Here is a 13,284-nt window from a genome sequence, read left to right as displayed (position 1 = left end):
CCCACTGTGGCTGCAGGCATTTGTTCCAACCAATTTCACAATCAGTGAGTCAATGTACTGCAAATTGATGTCCTTAATTCATTGCTAATTGTCATTGTCAGGATATAATTAACAGATCAAATTCTATAGAAAAACTGAATTCATAGTGAAATGAAAACACAGAGTTAAGAAGCTATCGCAGGTGATACAAATATTTCTACATTTCTTAGGAATTCATTCCTCACTAGATCCAGAGATACTTTATAGTCCATCTGGGGACCACAAAGGCCAATGCTGCTTTCCAGAATCGTCTTCTTTCCTTACCAATCTTCATTGCTGTCTGTTCTCCTACTAGTAGCCATTCTTTGAAATCATCAATCCATCTCTCTGTTGGTCTTTCTACATGCTGTTTTCAATTTCTTTTCCTCTCTGTCATCTTTCTGATTATCCTCTCCCATCCTGCATGTGTCCAAAGAGAACTACCTTCCTTTCCTTAATAACTTTGCAAATATTTTTTTTATAGTTTCAAGATCAAATTTTTTTATTTTCCACCTTATGTCGCCATTCAGTTTTCAAAACCTTCCTGTATCATCTAATTTCAAATACATTCAATTTAAAAATGTCATTCTTTTCAGTGTTTTGTTTTTCATAGGCATAAGGTAATGCTGGGAAGACACACCTTACCGGCATCTTTATTTTGACTTTCTCTGAGATATTGGCAGTTTTTAAGATTTCATTCAGTGCTGTAAAAGAACTACGTGTAATAGTCATTCTTCTTTGAGCAATCATTGCCATTTGTTATCAGGCTACCTAAGCAAACAAACTGGTCTACACATTTTAGTTTCTTTCCACCTACATTTATATCAGCCTTATTTTTCACATCATTACTTTAGTCTCATCTTTGTTATTGAATGAATGATATTCTTAGTTTAACAGTGTTAGTTGCTCTTTCAGATCCAGTTAATTCATTGTTAGTATGTTAATATCATCTGCAAATCTAAGACCTTTTACTATTTACTTACCAATGATAAATCCATCCATCCATCCATTTTCCAACCCGCTGAATCCGAACACAGGGTCACGGGGGTCTGCTGGAGCCAATCCCAGCCAACACAGGGCACAAGGCAGGGAACCAATCCTGGGCAGGGTGCCAACCCACCGCAGGACACACACAAACACACCCACACACCAAGCACACACTAGGGCCAATTTAGAATCGCCAATCCACCTAACCTGCATGTCTTTGGACTGTGGGAGGAAACCGGAGCGCCCGGAGGAAACCCACGCAGACACGGGGAGAACATGCAAACTCCACGCAGGGAGGACCCGGGAAGCGAACCCAGGTCCCCAGGTATCCCAACTGCGAGGCAGCAGCGCTACCCACTGCGCCACCGTGCCGCCCCCAATGATAAATCCTCCTCCTAAATCTACTTCCATCTTTTTCATTTTTCTTTCTAATACTGCTATGAACAACAGCAGAGACAATCGGTTCTTCTTGTCTGGTTTCTATTGTTGTCTTTACCCAGTTGCTCCCCTCTCCTCCCACACCAACAGACTCCAAATACTCTACATACAGTCCTTTCTGCTCTCCAATCAGCTTGGATGGCCATGCTTTCCAACGCCAAACTGAATCAAATACGTTTTTAAAATCTGTAAAGCAATGTTTTGACAGCTAAACTTCGCTAACAATCACAACACCAACATCTGCTGGATAGTTCTTCTATCTTTCCAAAACCCAGCCCGTTGCTCCCTCAAATGTGTATCTTCCAAGGCTGTTCGTAATTATTCTTGAAGGACATTCAAAACAACTTTTAATCCTCACACTACTTCTCTATTGTAAATTCAAAATATGAGAGGAAAAAGGGCCAGCTAATAAAACAATGAGATTATTTAGAAGTAAAATCACATGCTGAATGTGAACCTGGTTGGAGCAAAATCCTGCACTCACAGTGGACCCCCAGGACTGAAGCTGAATTTTGTAGAGACTACCGTGGGTTCTCTAAACTCTGTAGTAAAAGTACTTCGTTAGGTGCTTCCACATAACACACGTTTCCCAAAAACTGTGGAGAACGCTAGTGTGAAAGATTCTTTCGAGTTAGAGAACAAAAGAACAAACCGTATCTAATGATGCTGTCGCTGTGACCCCCGTACTTGCATACAAGATTTCCAACCTGACAACCGACCTGCAACATCTGCGCAAGTGCGTTGAGATTTGCGCACGCGCGCGGGCAGTACATTCACTGGGAGTTCCGCCTACAAAGTTCCGGGTCGTTGGTTCCGGAAGTAGAAGTAAACTTTGTGTATGCCGAAGCAGCGGAACACAGTTGTGCTGTTAGGAAGGCGACAGCTTGGGTGGGAAATGTTTTTTTTACATTTTTTTGGAGTCAGGATGGCTGTATTTGTTGGGCACCAATATCGCGTTTGTAAATATGTAGAAAGAATACATTTATCTTAGTGGATTTTTTTATTTGTTGGTTTTCCATTTTTTTTTCCGAGTGGCATTGCCGCCGGTGAGTCTCCCGGTGCTCTGCAGCAGCCATGGACCTGCTGATGACTTTTTGCGAGAAGTGTTTTGTCTCTCCTTTCTAACGGAGTCAACGGAGAGAAACAGCTTGAAGGTGAGTTACCACACATCTGAGGAAGGCTACTTTTTCGTGAGTTATTTATTTATTTTTTGCAATAGTAATATACGTAAACTAACACGATTAGATGTGGCTGATGACTGCTGAAATATGCCTTATATTGCTGGGATAGGCTCCAGCTGCCCCTTCTCTGAATGAGCCGGTAGGGAAAATGGGTGGATGGTTCGATGAATGATTTGTCCAGGTTTCATAAGAGTACGCGGCTGTCTTTTTATACATATATATATGTATATATTTTTGCTTAGTAAACTCGTGGTGAATGATATACGTATTGTCATGCAACCTGTTAGTGAATGAGTGGTTGTGTGATTCGTTACGATCATGCTGTTGTGTGTTATTAAATCTGAAATCCGAGTAACCACATCATTTATTGCTACCGGGCTTCATTCAGTTTGCATACAGATGAACAACAGACATTTAAGAATATTACGAAATTACAATTTTTTGATTATTCACGTAGTATTTTTTTATCGCATTGCATCGTAAATGGCTTAGATTAAATTGGTAAATGTCCGAAATGTAGTTTATATTCGCTTAACATTGAAAACGTTTATCAACATTTTAGATATTTACACGTTGTTCGATATATTCATGCCTGGGGAAAAGGCTGATGGGGACAGTTGTACAGTCAGTTGGCACTAGTTTAGCAGTAAGTTTTGGAATCTATTCAAATTCCAGCACTGTGAATCCTTAGTCGGGTAATGGAATGAGATGGTATGACTAAGGAACTCAGTTTTCGGGGAGACACTGTCCTTCAGGTTTTTGTTCACAATGATTTTTTTCCTCATTAAAGGTGCGTTACGTTTTATTTAGAATTCATATTTCTGGTTTCAGATCATTGTATTTGTATGAGTTTGAGTTTTCTGTAAAAATTGCAAAATTTTAAGTTGATCAAATAGGCGTTTTACTACTCTCTCTCTGTCGACATTTTTTACTTATTTTTCTTTTCAAGTGTTTCAATAAAACAACTGCTTTTTGTTATACCCATGAGATGCATGATACCAAACTTGATACTTTGCTAGTTGTGTCTGTGTCCCATTGGTAGATTACCAGCTATCTTGAAAAAAGAAGCAATTAATCTTAAAGAATTAAAAGATTGGGTAAAACCTAAATAAGAGGCGTGGCAACAAATAACTTTTATATATTTACTTCTCTAGTTTTTTTTTTTTTTTTTAAAGTACACAAATTAGCGATTTCTCTGCAGACAGAATAGTACTGTAGTAAGTTATCTAAGTAAGCGGCTTGTAACATGGACACAAAGTAACTAAAATTAGTTATAGTAAAAAGTGCAAACTGATTGTTGCTGTTAATGAGCTGAGTGTAAGATCCCAAAATACATAATAATGTTTTACAGTGTTTATGTTTTACTTTAGATAAATATGATTTGAATTCTATGGAAGCATATTAGGGCCACAGAGAAGAAAAAAAATACGGACTCACTGAAGAAAAAAGTGTATGTCGAGAATAAAGTCAACATGGCAACTTAATTCTCGACATTTCACTTTAATCTTGACACTTATGCTGAGGTTGAAGTCGACATGTTGACTTTATTCTCATAGTTTATTTTGTCATTAAAGTAGAACGCCGTCAACTTAATTTTAAAATGTTTAACTTGCTAAATTTTCTTAAACCCCGTCATAAGTAATGTAGCACTTTAAATGCTTTGTGTTTAGTGTTCCCTGACCCATGTTAATCGTTAATTGTTGTACATGCTTCTTAAACTGACTTCCTCTTGCACTGAGAGGAGGCGCAGGCAGCGATCACTACACAGAATTCATTAATTTCATGATATTCCTGCTCTTTAGAATTCTAAGATAAAAATACTTGATATCATTTTCATGATGAAATGCATTAAAACATGTATTAAACATGTGGGCACAGTGGCGTGGAATAGTGCTGGGCGGTATGACCAAAATTCTATATCACAGTATTTTTCAAAATTATACCGGTTTCACTGTATTCAGTGGTATTTTTTTTTCCCATGCATGAGTGGATGTTAGCCAGTCTACTGCAGTAATTGCAGTGGAAAATGTGGTTAAGAATAACCTATTTCACTGTCATGAGAATTGTACATTGTACAAAAAAACATTTTAACGTGCATACAAGTATTAATGCAGGTTTGCATGGCCCCATAAAAGTGATAGTTTTCAAGGGGGTGGCACTAATGAAGAGAAGGAATCACATGACATCCATCCATTTTCCAACCCGCTGAATCCGAACACAGGGTCACGGGGGTCTGCTGGAGCCAATCCCAGCCAACACAGGGCACAAGGCAGGAACCAATCCTGGGCAGGGTGCCAACCCACCGCAGGACACACACAAACACACCCACACACCAAGCACACACTAGGGCCAATTTAGAATCACCAATCCACCTAACCTGCATGTCTTTGGACCATGGGAGGAAACCGGAGCGCCCGCAGGAAACCCACGCAGACACGGGGAGAACATGCAAACTCCACGCAGGGAGGACCCGGGAAGCGAACCCAGGTCCCCAGGTCTCCCAACTGCGAGGCAGCAGCGCTACCCACTGCGCCACCGCGCCGCCCCATTACATGACAGTTGCAGTCAAAATATAGAACCTTTGTATTGAACAAGTTTTGCAAACAACTTAAACTACAATTTTGACAACATATTTTAAACCATCCAAAGAGGCATTTAGACTTAGTAAAATATCCAGAGGTGCTTGTCAAAAGTTTTATCGCACTGAACATGTCTTAGAAAAGGAATAAATAGTAAATATTTTTTGTAAACCAACAACACTTTGTTAATGTTAACAATCTCTGTTCACTGACACGTTAGCTACAGTGGTGTGAAAAACTATTTGCCCCCTTCCTGATTTCTTATTCTTTTGCATGTTTGTCACACAAAATGTTTCTGATCATCAAACACATTTAACCATTAGTCAAATATAACACAAGTAAACACAAAATGCAGTTTGTAAATGGTGGTTTTTATTATTTAGGGAGAAAAAAAAATCCAAACCTACATGGCCCTGTGTGAAAAAGTAATTGCCCCCTGAACCTAATAACTGGTTGGGCCACCCTTAGCAGCAATAACTGCAATCAAGCGTTTGCGACAACTTGCAATGAGTCTTACAGCGCTCTGGAGGAATTTTGGCCCACTCATCTTTGCAAAATTGTTTGTAATTCAGCTTTATTTGAGGGTTTTCTAGCATGAACCGCCTTTTTAAGGTCATGCCATAGCATCTCAATTGGATTCAGGTCAGGACTTTGACTAGGCCACTCCAAAGTCTTCATTTTGTTTTTCTTCAGCCATTCAGAGGTGGATTCGCTGGTGTGTTTTGGGTCATTGTCCTGTTGCAGCACCCAAGATCGCTTCAGCTTGAGTTGACGAACAGATGGCCGGACATTCTCCTTCAGGATTTTTTGGTAGACAGTAGAATTCATGGTTCCATCTATCACAGCAAGCTTTCCAGGTCCTGAAGCAGCAAAACAACCCCAGACCATCACACTACCACCACCATATTTTACTGTTGGTATGATGTTCTTTTTCTGAAATGCTGTGTTCCTTTTATGCCAGATGTAACGGGACATTTGCCTTCCAAAAAGTTCAACTTTTGACTCATCAGTCCACAAGGTATTTTCCCAAAAGTCTTGGCAATCATTGAGATGTTTCTTAGCAAAATTGAGACGAGCCCTAATGTTCTTTTCGCTTAACAGTGGTTTGCGTCTTGGAAATCTGCCATGCAGGCCGTTTTTGCCCAGTCTCTTTCTTATGGTGGAGTCGTGAACACTGACCTTAACTGAGGCAAGTGAGGCCTGCAGTTCTTTAGACGTTGTCCTGGGGTCTTTTGTGACCTCTCGGATGAGTCGTCTCTGCGCTCTTGGGGTAATTTTGGTCGGCCAGCCACTCCTGGGAAGGTTCACCACTGTTCCATGTTTTTGCCATTTGTGGATAATGGCTCTCACTGTGGTTCGCTGGAGTCCCAAAGCTTTAGAAATGGCTTTATAACCTTTACCAGACTGATAGATCTCAATTACTTCTGTTCTCATTTGTTCCTGAATTTCTTTGGATCTTGGCATGATGTCTAGCTTTTGAGGTGCTTTTGGTCTACTTCTCTGTGTCAGGCAGCTCCTATTTAAGTGATTTCTTGATTGAAACAGGTGTGGCAGTAATCAGGCCTGGGGGTGGCTACGGAAATTGAACTCAGGTGTGATACACCACAGTTGGGTTATTTTTTAACAAGGGGGCAATTACTTTTTCACACAGGGCCATGTAGGTTTGGATTTTTTTTCTCCCTAAATAATAAAAACCATCATTTAAAAACTGCATTTTGTGTTTACTTGTGTTATATTTGACTAATGGTTAAATGTGTTTGATGATCAGAAACATTTTGTGTGACAAACATGCAAAAGAATAAGAAATCAGGAAGGGGGCAAATAGTTTTTCACACCACTGTATATGGATTGTAATGGTGTTGGTTATCTCAATCCACCACTTGCTTTTTTTTGTTGTAGGCCGTACCTCTAGCAATCGTGTCTAGAAATGACGTCTGACTCGAGTGTCCTCTAGCTTTTTCAGTTTTCCCTGAGGACGTGGAGGGTGCCAATCTTAGGTCCATACATTCATGGTACTACAAAGCATGTCTGTGGCTGAAGTGGTGCAGCAAGTTGCTTGTGTTGCTGCCTCCGGTGATAACTTTAGCTTGACAGCATTTGCAGTAAATAGTTGTCTGGTCAACATCCGAACTTTTAAAACCAAAGTATCTCCAGACAACAGACGTGGCTCCTTTTTTTGGCAAAAGTTCTTCTGTGTCATCATGTTCAATGTTATCATCTACTACAGCTTCAGTTTGGAATGTTCTCTGTCCATTTTCACCACTTAATACCTCCACTAACGCATGTACTCCGTTGCATGCGTGTTTAGTGATGTAGCAGTGTCAAAGGTCCCCCATTAAACTGTTTCCCACTGTGCCACGTTCCGAACATTGTTTAGGCTATTTAAACCGGTGTTGCGGAATAAGAAAAATCCATATGATAACAAAAATAAAAAACGGTTTTTGGTATGAACTGGTATATGCCCTTAAACATTTAATTGAGCTATGGTGTAAATGTTGGGTTCGTGAGCTGGTGGTTGGAGACACGAACACAGAATTCATTGGATGTTCTTCTGAATGGGCTTTCTTTACTGCTGGAGTGCTGTCTCTGTCAAACGTACCAAACCCAGTGCGATACCCATTCGTACATCCTGCTTTTTGGAGCCTCGTCACAAAAGCCATAAAGGTTCTCTACACTGAATGTACACCTGGGGACCCCTTACTGTGAGGGAGTGGCACTACCGCCATGCCACCGTGCACCCCAAACCCCCCCCCCCCCCCCCCCAACACACACGTTTAATACATGCTTTAATGCATTTCATCATGAAAAGTATATCAAGTATTTATCTTAGCATTCTAAATGTTCAGAGAGCAGGAATATCATAAAGTGAATGTATTCTATGTGGCAATTGCTGCCTGTGCCTCCTCTCAGTGCAAGAGGAACTCAGTTTAAGTAGTACATACCGATTAATAATTGGGTCCAGGAACACTTAATACAAAGTATTTAATGTGCTACATTAATTATGGGGGTTTTGAGAAAATCTAGTAAATAAACATTGCTTTAAAATGAAGTTTACGACATGGCAAAGTTAAACTAGAGAGAGAGAGAAAAAACAAGGGTTTAAAGTAGAAATGTCAACTTTAATCTCAATATAAATGCTGAGAATAACGTGGAAATGACGAGTTAAATCTTGACATAAATGGTGAGAATAAAATGGAAATGTTGACTTTATTCTCGACGTGCACTTTTGTTTTCTTCGCTGTGTCCATATTTTTTTTTTTCTCCGTGGCCCTATTAAGCTTCCATAGAATTCGCATAAGGATACCAATTATGTAATTTAAAACATTATATGTATATAGCATTAAGTAGTGTTTTTAAATTGGTTCTTATTTCAAATAATTGCTGTAACACTTTATTTTTAAAAATTGTTCAAGTATTTGTATGTTATTTTTAGATGTAATTAATTAGAATTAGCATGTGATCAAAAACTCTGCCTTTTTTTTTCTTCAGAATGCAATCATTGAAAAGAAAATGTGCTTTACTAGATTCTAATATGAAGAAAAAAAAGCCTGAACAGTCCCAAAATGATTCCTTGTGTTCCACCAGGAGGTCTGGCAGACATAAGGGAGTAAGTGATGTGGAAGAAAGGCCTTTGTCTAACTCTCTGGGCAAGAAGAAGTGTGTACTTCTTCAGAAGAAAAATACAAATCTCTCGGTATCTAAAGGGTCTACTCAACAGACTGCAAAAATTAATCAGTCAAAGGTATTTGTTTCCAAAAGAAAACAAAACTCAAAGGAAATGAGCTCTTATAATAAGAGCAACACTAGTGTTGAAAAAAACCATAGGCCCTTATCAAAATGTAATTCTCACACCTGTAAAACCAAAAAGGAAGTGAAAGAGACTTCCTCTAAAAGAACTCTAAGACCAAGTAAGAGCCAGCAAAGTAGCCCTGTTGGCCGTGACAGAAAAAAGAATAATAATACTGGGAACTCTAGCACTTTCAACTGCGTAAGACTAAGAAAAAAAACTGAGTCTCCCTTGGCCAGAAGTTCTCTGAGAAATGCACATGATATTGTGTTGAAGAACTCCCCTCAGAATCAAATAGGCATGAGGCTGAGAAACCGCCAAGAAGCTGTGAAACTTGACACTTTTAAGGAAGACGGTAAGGTCCAAATAAAATCTGACTTCAAAAAAGAAGTTGGAACAAATGGGGACAAAGTACGTGCATGCAAAGATCTTTCTACTCTGTCTCTACGTACTCGAGAAAGCAACAATATAACAAATGCTTCTAAGACAGTTTTACTTTGCAAAAAAAGGTCATCAAGTATAGAAGGCTCATCTTTTCATTCAAAAAGAAAAAGACAGAAAATGGAGCCTATGTCCAAAACAGCAAATTCTTCTCAAAAGAGAGTTAAAACATCCAAAAGTGGAAAAAAGTTCAGGAATGGTATTATTCATATTAAGAGTAACGGTAATAAAAAATTGGTTAATTCTGGAAAAACAATTGTAAAGGGTTGTAGACAACCTAAAATACCCCACAATCTAGAAAAAGGTAAGGACAGAACAGGTAAAAATATGAGAAATCTAAGGGATCCCATAAAGAAAGTCTGTAGCAAAGTAAACAGAAGATCAGTAGCGTCCTCTGAGAAAAAACCCAAAGCCAATTTAAACTCCAGTTATAGGAACCAGGAGCACGAATCTGTTCAATGTAAAGAGGGAGCTTCAGTGACTAAGCACATTGGTGCTAATACAAGAGCATCTCCCCCATTGGTAGCTCTGTTGAAAGTGATCAAAAAGTCTAAGCTCTACAAATCTACAGAGCCACATATTGACAGAGCATGCACCGCACATGCACATGGTGAACATAACACAAAATGTTCTAGCTTAGTAGAAGAGAAACAAAAGCTAGATCTGAGCTCTTCAGTTCAACCGAGTGGAGATGAAACAATCTGCAGCAGGAAAAAGAGGCAGAAGAAAAACAGTGAGCAGAAGTGCTCGGATCCCAGTTCAGGTGTAGTTCACGGTGAAGAGAAGGGAAAGGAGTTAAACACAGTGGCACATTTTTCAACACATGTTGTTGACCCATGTGATATTTCACTGCATGGACTTGGGGCACACAGTCAAAAAGATCACTTTTCTAGTAGTGACTTACAGAATCATGACAAATCCACAAATATGGCATTCTGTACCCCTTTAAAGTCACAGACCCTTCCAAAGAAAAGACATTCAGAAAAGAAAAAAAATTCTGGTTCTTTAGGAATACAAAAGGAGAAGAAAGACATGCAGTCTTCTGCAATTCGTAAAAAGCCCACAAGCCCAGGTGTACTGAAGACTAAGTCTAGCCACAAGAAACGCAATGAAGAAAATCCGCAAGCAAAGGCAAAGCCTTGCTTAACTGCTATGAAAGAAGAGGTTTCAAAACCCAGTAAGCAGCTGAACCTGCTGGCTCTGTGTGAGGAAATTGCAGAGGAAATTGCTTCTGATACAGTAGAGGTGTATAGGACTCGTGAAGGCAATTTGGCAGGGGAAATCCAAGTACAACCAGCTGAGATGGATACAGCAGAAAAAAATGAAGCTGTTTCTCCCTCTGATGTCCTTCCGTTGCCACAGATCCAGGTTGAAACCCCAGCAGAGCCACCGAAAAAGCGGTTTTTCACAAGCCAGATAACCGTACCTTTAAAAAGTAAGGAGAAAAAGAAAATATCAACGACTGAAAGATTACGACAAAGTGAACTTCTCAAACATAGCTTCAGTTGGGCACGAGTTAAGCAATTTAAGGCAGCTGAAAACACTCAAAAACAGTCCACAGGCTCCTCGCTGGCGAGGGAAAACACAGTGCCCACTGTGCCTGAGCAGAAGAGATTACAGGCACTCAACAGTAAGCCACGGCTACCTGATTTGCCAAATGGTATTCTTGGAAATAAGAGGGAGCCTACTGTGGAAAATTATTTCAAACCTAGAGCAAAATACTCTGCAGATGACTTTGAACTTGATGGCTTGGATGATGAGCTTAAGAATACTACAGAAGATAAATTGGAGCAGAAAGTGAACCTGCAGCCTCAGGTGGAAAAAACTGTAAGTATGTTTACTTTACTGGCTAAGGGTACACTTTACAAATAGAAGCTACTTTATTGTCTTTGAAAACTTACTTGCTAAATAATTATATTAAAACTTTCTTGTGTAATAGTTAATTATGAATAATTTTCTTTCTAAATATTTGATTTTATTTGCTGTGTTTGTAAACATAATTGAGCATTCTATAAATTGGCAAAAGATGGTCACAGGAATGAGCAATTGCAATAAACATGTGGGTTGGAAATTGCACTCTTGAACATCATCTCCGTTTAGTATGTTTTCTGTTTTTGTGGATAGTATGTTCAACTTTTTTTAACTGTAGCCTGGGGTATTGAACCCACCTACTAAATGTCTCCACACATGTCAATGCTTTAGGGCTGTCAATAGCCTAAAATTAAGGTTTGAATATTCTGTTTAAAAATAAGTAAATATTCAAATGTCCCCTCCACAAACACCAGATGCATGGAACCTGAGTGTCGTAGTTAAACAATGAATATAGCCTATTTGAAGCCCTACCACCGACTTGTGTAGCAGTAATAATGAATGAGTGGCATTCATGACTTTTGTTATCTGCCTGCTTACAAATCTCACAAAGAGCGACAGGCCTTAAAAACCAAAGCTACACCTGCACTCCACACAGGTCTGTACCGAAAGTGTAGGCTTCCAAATAAGCCTAGCCTAGTTATAGTTACAGGCTAGCGGACAGCATAGGCTTGGAAGTTGGAGAAAGGAGAGAGGAAAAAAAATTCCAATAATTTAAAGATTTTTAAAAGTAAATAAAGCCAATAAATGGCGGCAGTGACAGTTTTTTTTTTTTTTTTTTTTTTTTTTTTTTTTTTTCAACAAAACTTTTTTGATTTAACATCGGTGAAAAATTGTTCTATTGCTTATTGATACTGGAAACTTATTAAAAACGTAAATTGAACTATCGTGAACAGTTTTGCAGTGCATCTGTAGTTTCCTATCACTGTAAGCAGTTTTAGGTTGAAAAACCAGAAAACACATTTTGACCAGTCTTCAAGGTATATCTTTGTTTGCCCACCCAAAGATGAAGTCAAAAATTTGCAAGTTCAGATTCTGATTCATCGATGTTCAAAATGTTAAATGCTGTTTTTTAGCATTGTGTCTGTATGTGTGTTTGTGTCTTTCTGTAAAATTACATGGAAATTGTAATTTTTGTGTTGTGTAGAGCCTCTGGGTGATAACATGCTAGCAAAGATAAAAAAAAAAAAAAATTGAGTGGTTTAGAAGATAGCAGTCTTGAACAGTACCCATGTGTGACGATTGCTTTAGAAAAAAAAGTTGCATTGTGTTTGTCTTGTTACAGGCTCCAAGCCTACTAGTTTTGGCCCAGTATGGTGGTGTACTTATTAATATATCTTTCAAAAACAGCTTGACCTTTGTCCAGTGATAACTGCCATAGACCTTGTCTAATTTCATCTGAATTTTTGCAGTCTGCTCCATTTAGACATGAGATTAGGACTATTGATTTGCAAAATTTTTGCACAAGTAGATTTTGAAATACATAGTTATTTAAATGTACATATATGCACACACAAATCCATAAACAAGTATATGCATGCACTCAAAGAAATTTATAACTGTAGATAGTTGAGAGCTTGTTTGCCCTTCTAGAGCACATGCTGGATAATGGAAGAGAAATAAATGAATACACAAAAACCCCTGTGTAGGTGCTAGCTTGATTGGTGTGCTGCAGCTTGAGCATACCCCATATTTAAAATGCCACACAGTCTACATATAATCATCTTCTGTTGTTAATGGAATATTTAAAACCATTTTGTTGCTTTGCAGTTGAAAAAGTCTTTCAACTCAGTTCACAGGAAGGATAACACCGGTCTAGTGTCCATTAACCCATTTGTTTAATTTTCTATATGAGTGGTAGTGTTGAATCCGTACTAAAATTTACAGTTTGGTGTCAAGACCAGATTTCACATCTTAGTACTGGTACCAAAACTGTTCAGAAGCAAATAATGCATAAATCCAAAATCCCTGTCTTACTCCAGCC

The 13,284-nt window shown here is 38.8% G+C and overlaps 1 protein-coding gene across 1 annotated transcript in view; it reads left to right on the top strand.

The window, feature by feature from the left end:
- The first annotated feature begins 2,261 nt into the window (after window positions 1-2,261).
- esco1 (establishment of sister chromatid cohesion N-acetyltransferase 1) overlaps window positions 2,262-13,284 on the top strand; it is a 45,045-nt gene continuing 34,022 nt past the window's right edge. The window contains exons 1-2 of the mRNA XM_028803663.2: window positions 2,262-2,597; window positions 8,693-11,258. Of these exons, the coding sequence (XP_028659496.2) occupies window positions 8,694-11,258 (2,565 nt within the window). The 5' untranslated portion in view covers window positions 2,262-2,597; window position 8,693. The remainder of the gene's footprint in view (window positions 2,598-8,692; window positions 11,259-13,284) is intronic.

Source organism: Erpetoichthys calabaricus, chromosome 6 (genome assembly GCF_900747795.2).
Source record: "Erpetoichthys calabaricus chromosome 6, fErpCal1.3, whole genome shotgun sequence".
Classification (NCBI taxonomy): Eukaryota; Metazoa; Chordata; class Cladistia; order Polypteriformes; family Polypteridae; genus Erpetoichthys; species Erpetoichthys calabaricus.
The sequence above is the reverse complement of the archived record's forward strand: the minus strand, read 5'-3'. Positions and strand labels throughout refer to the sequence as shown.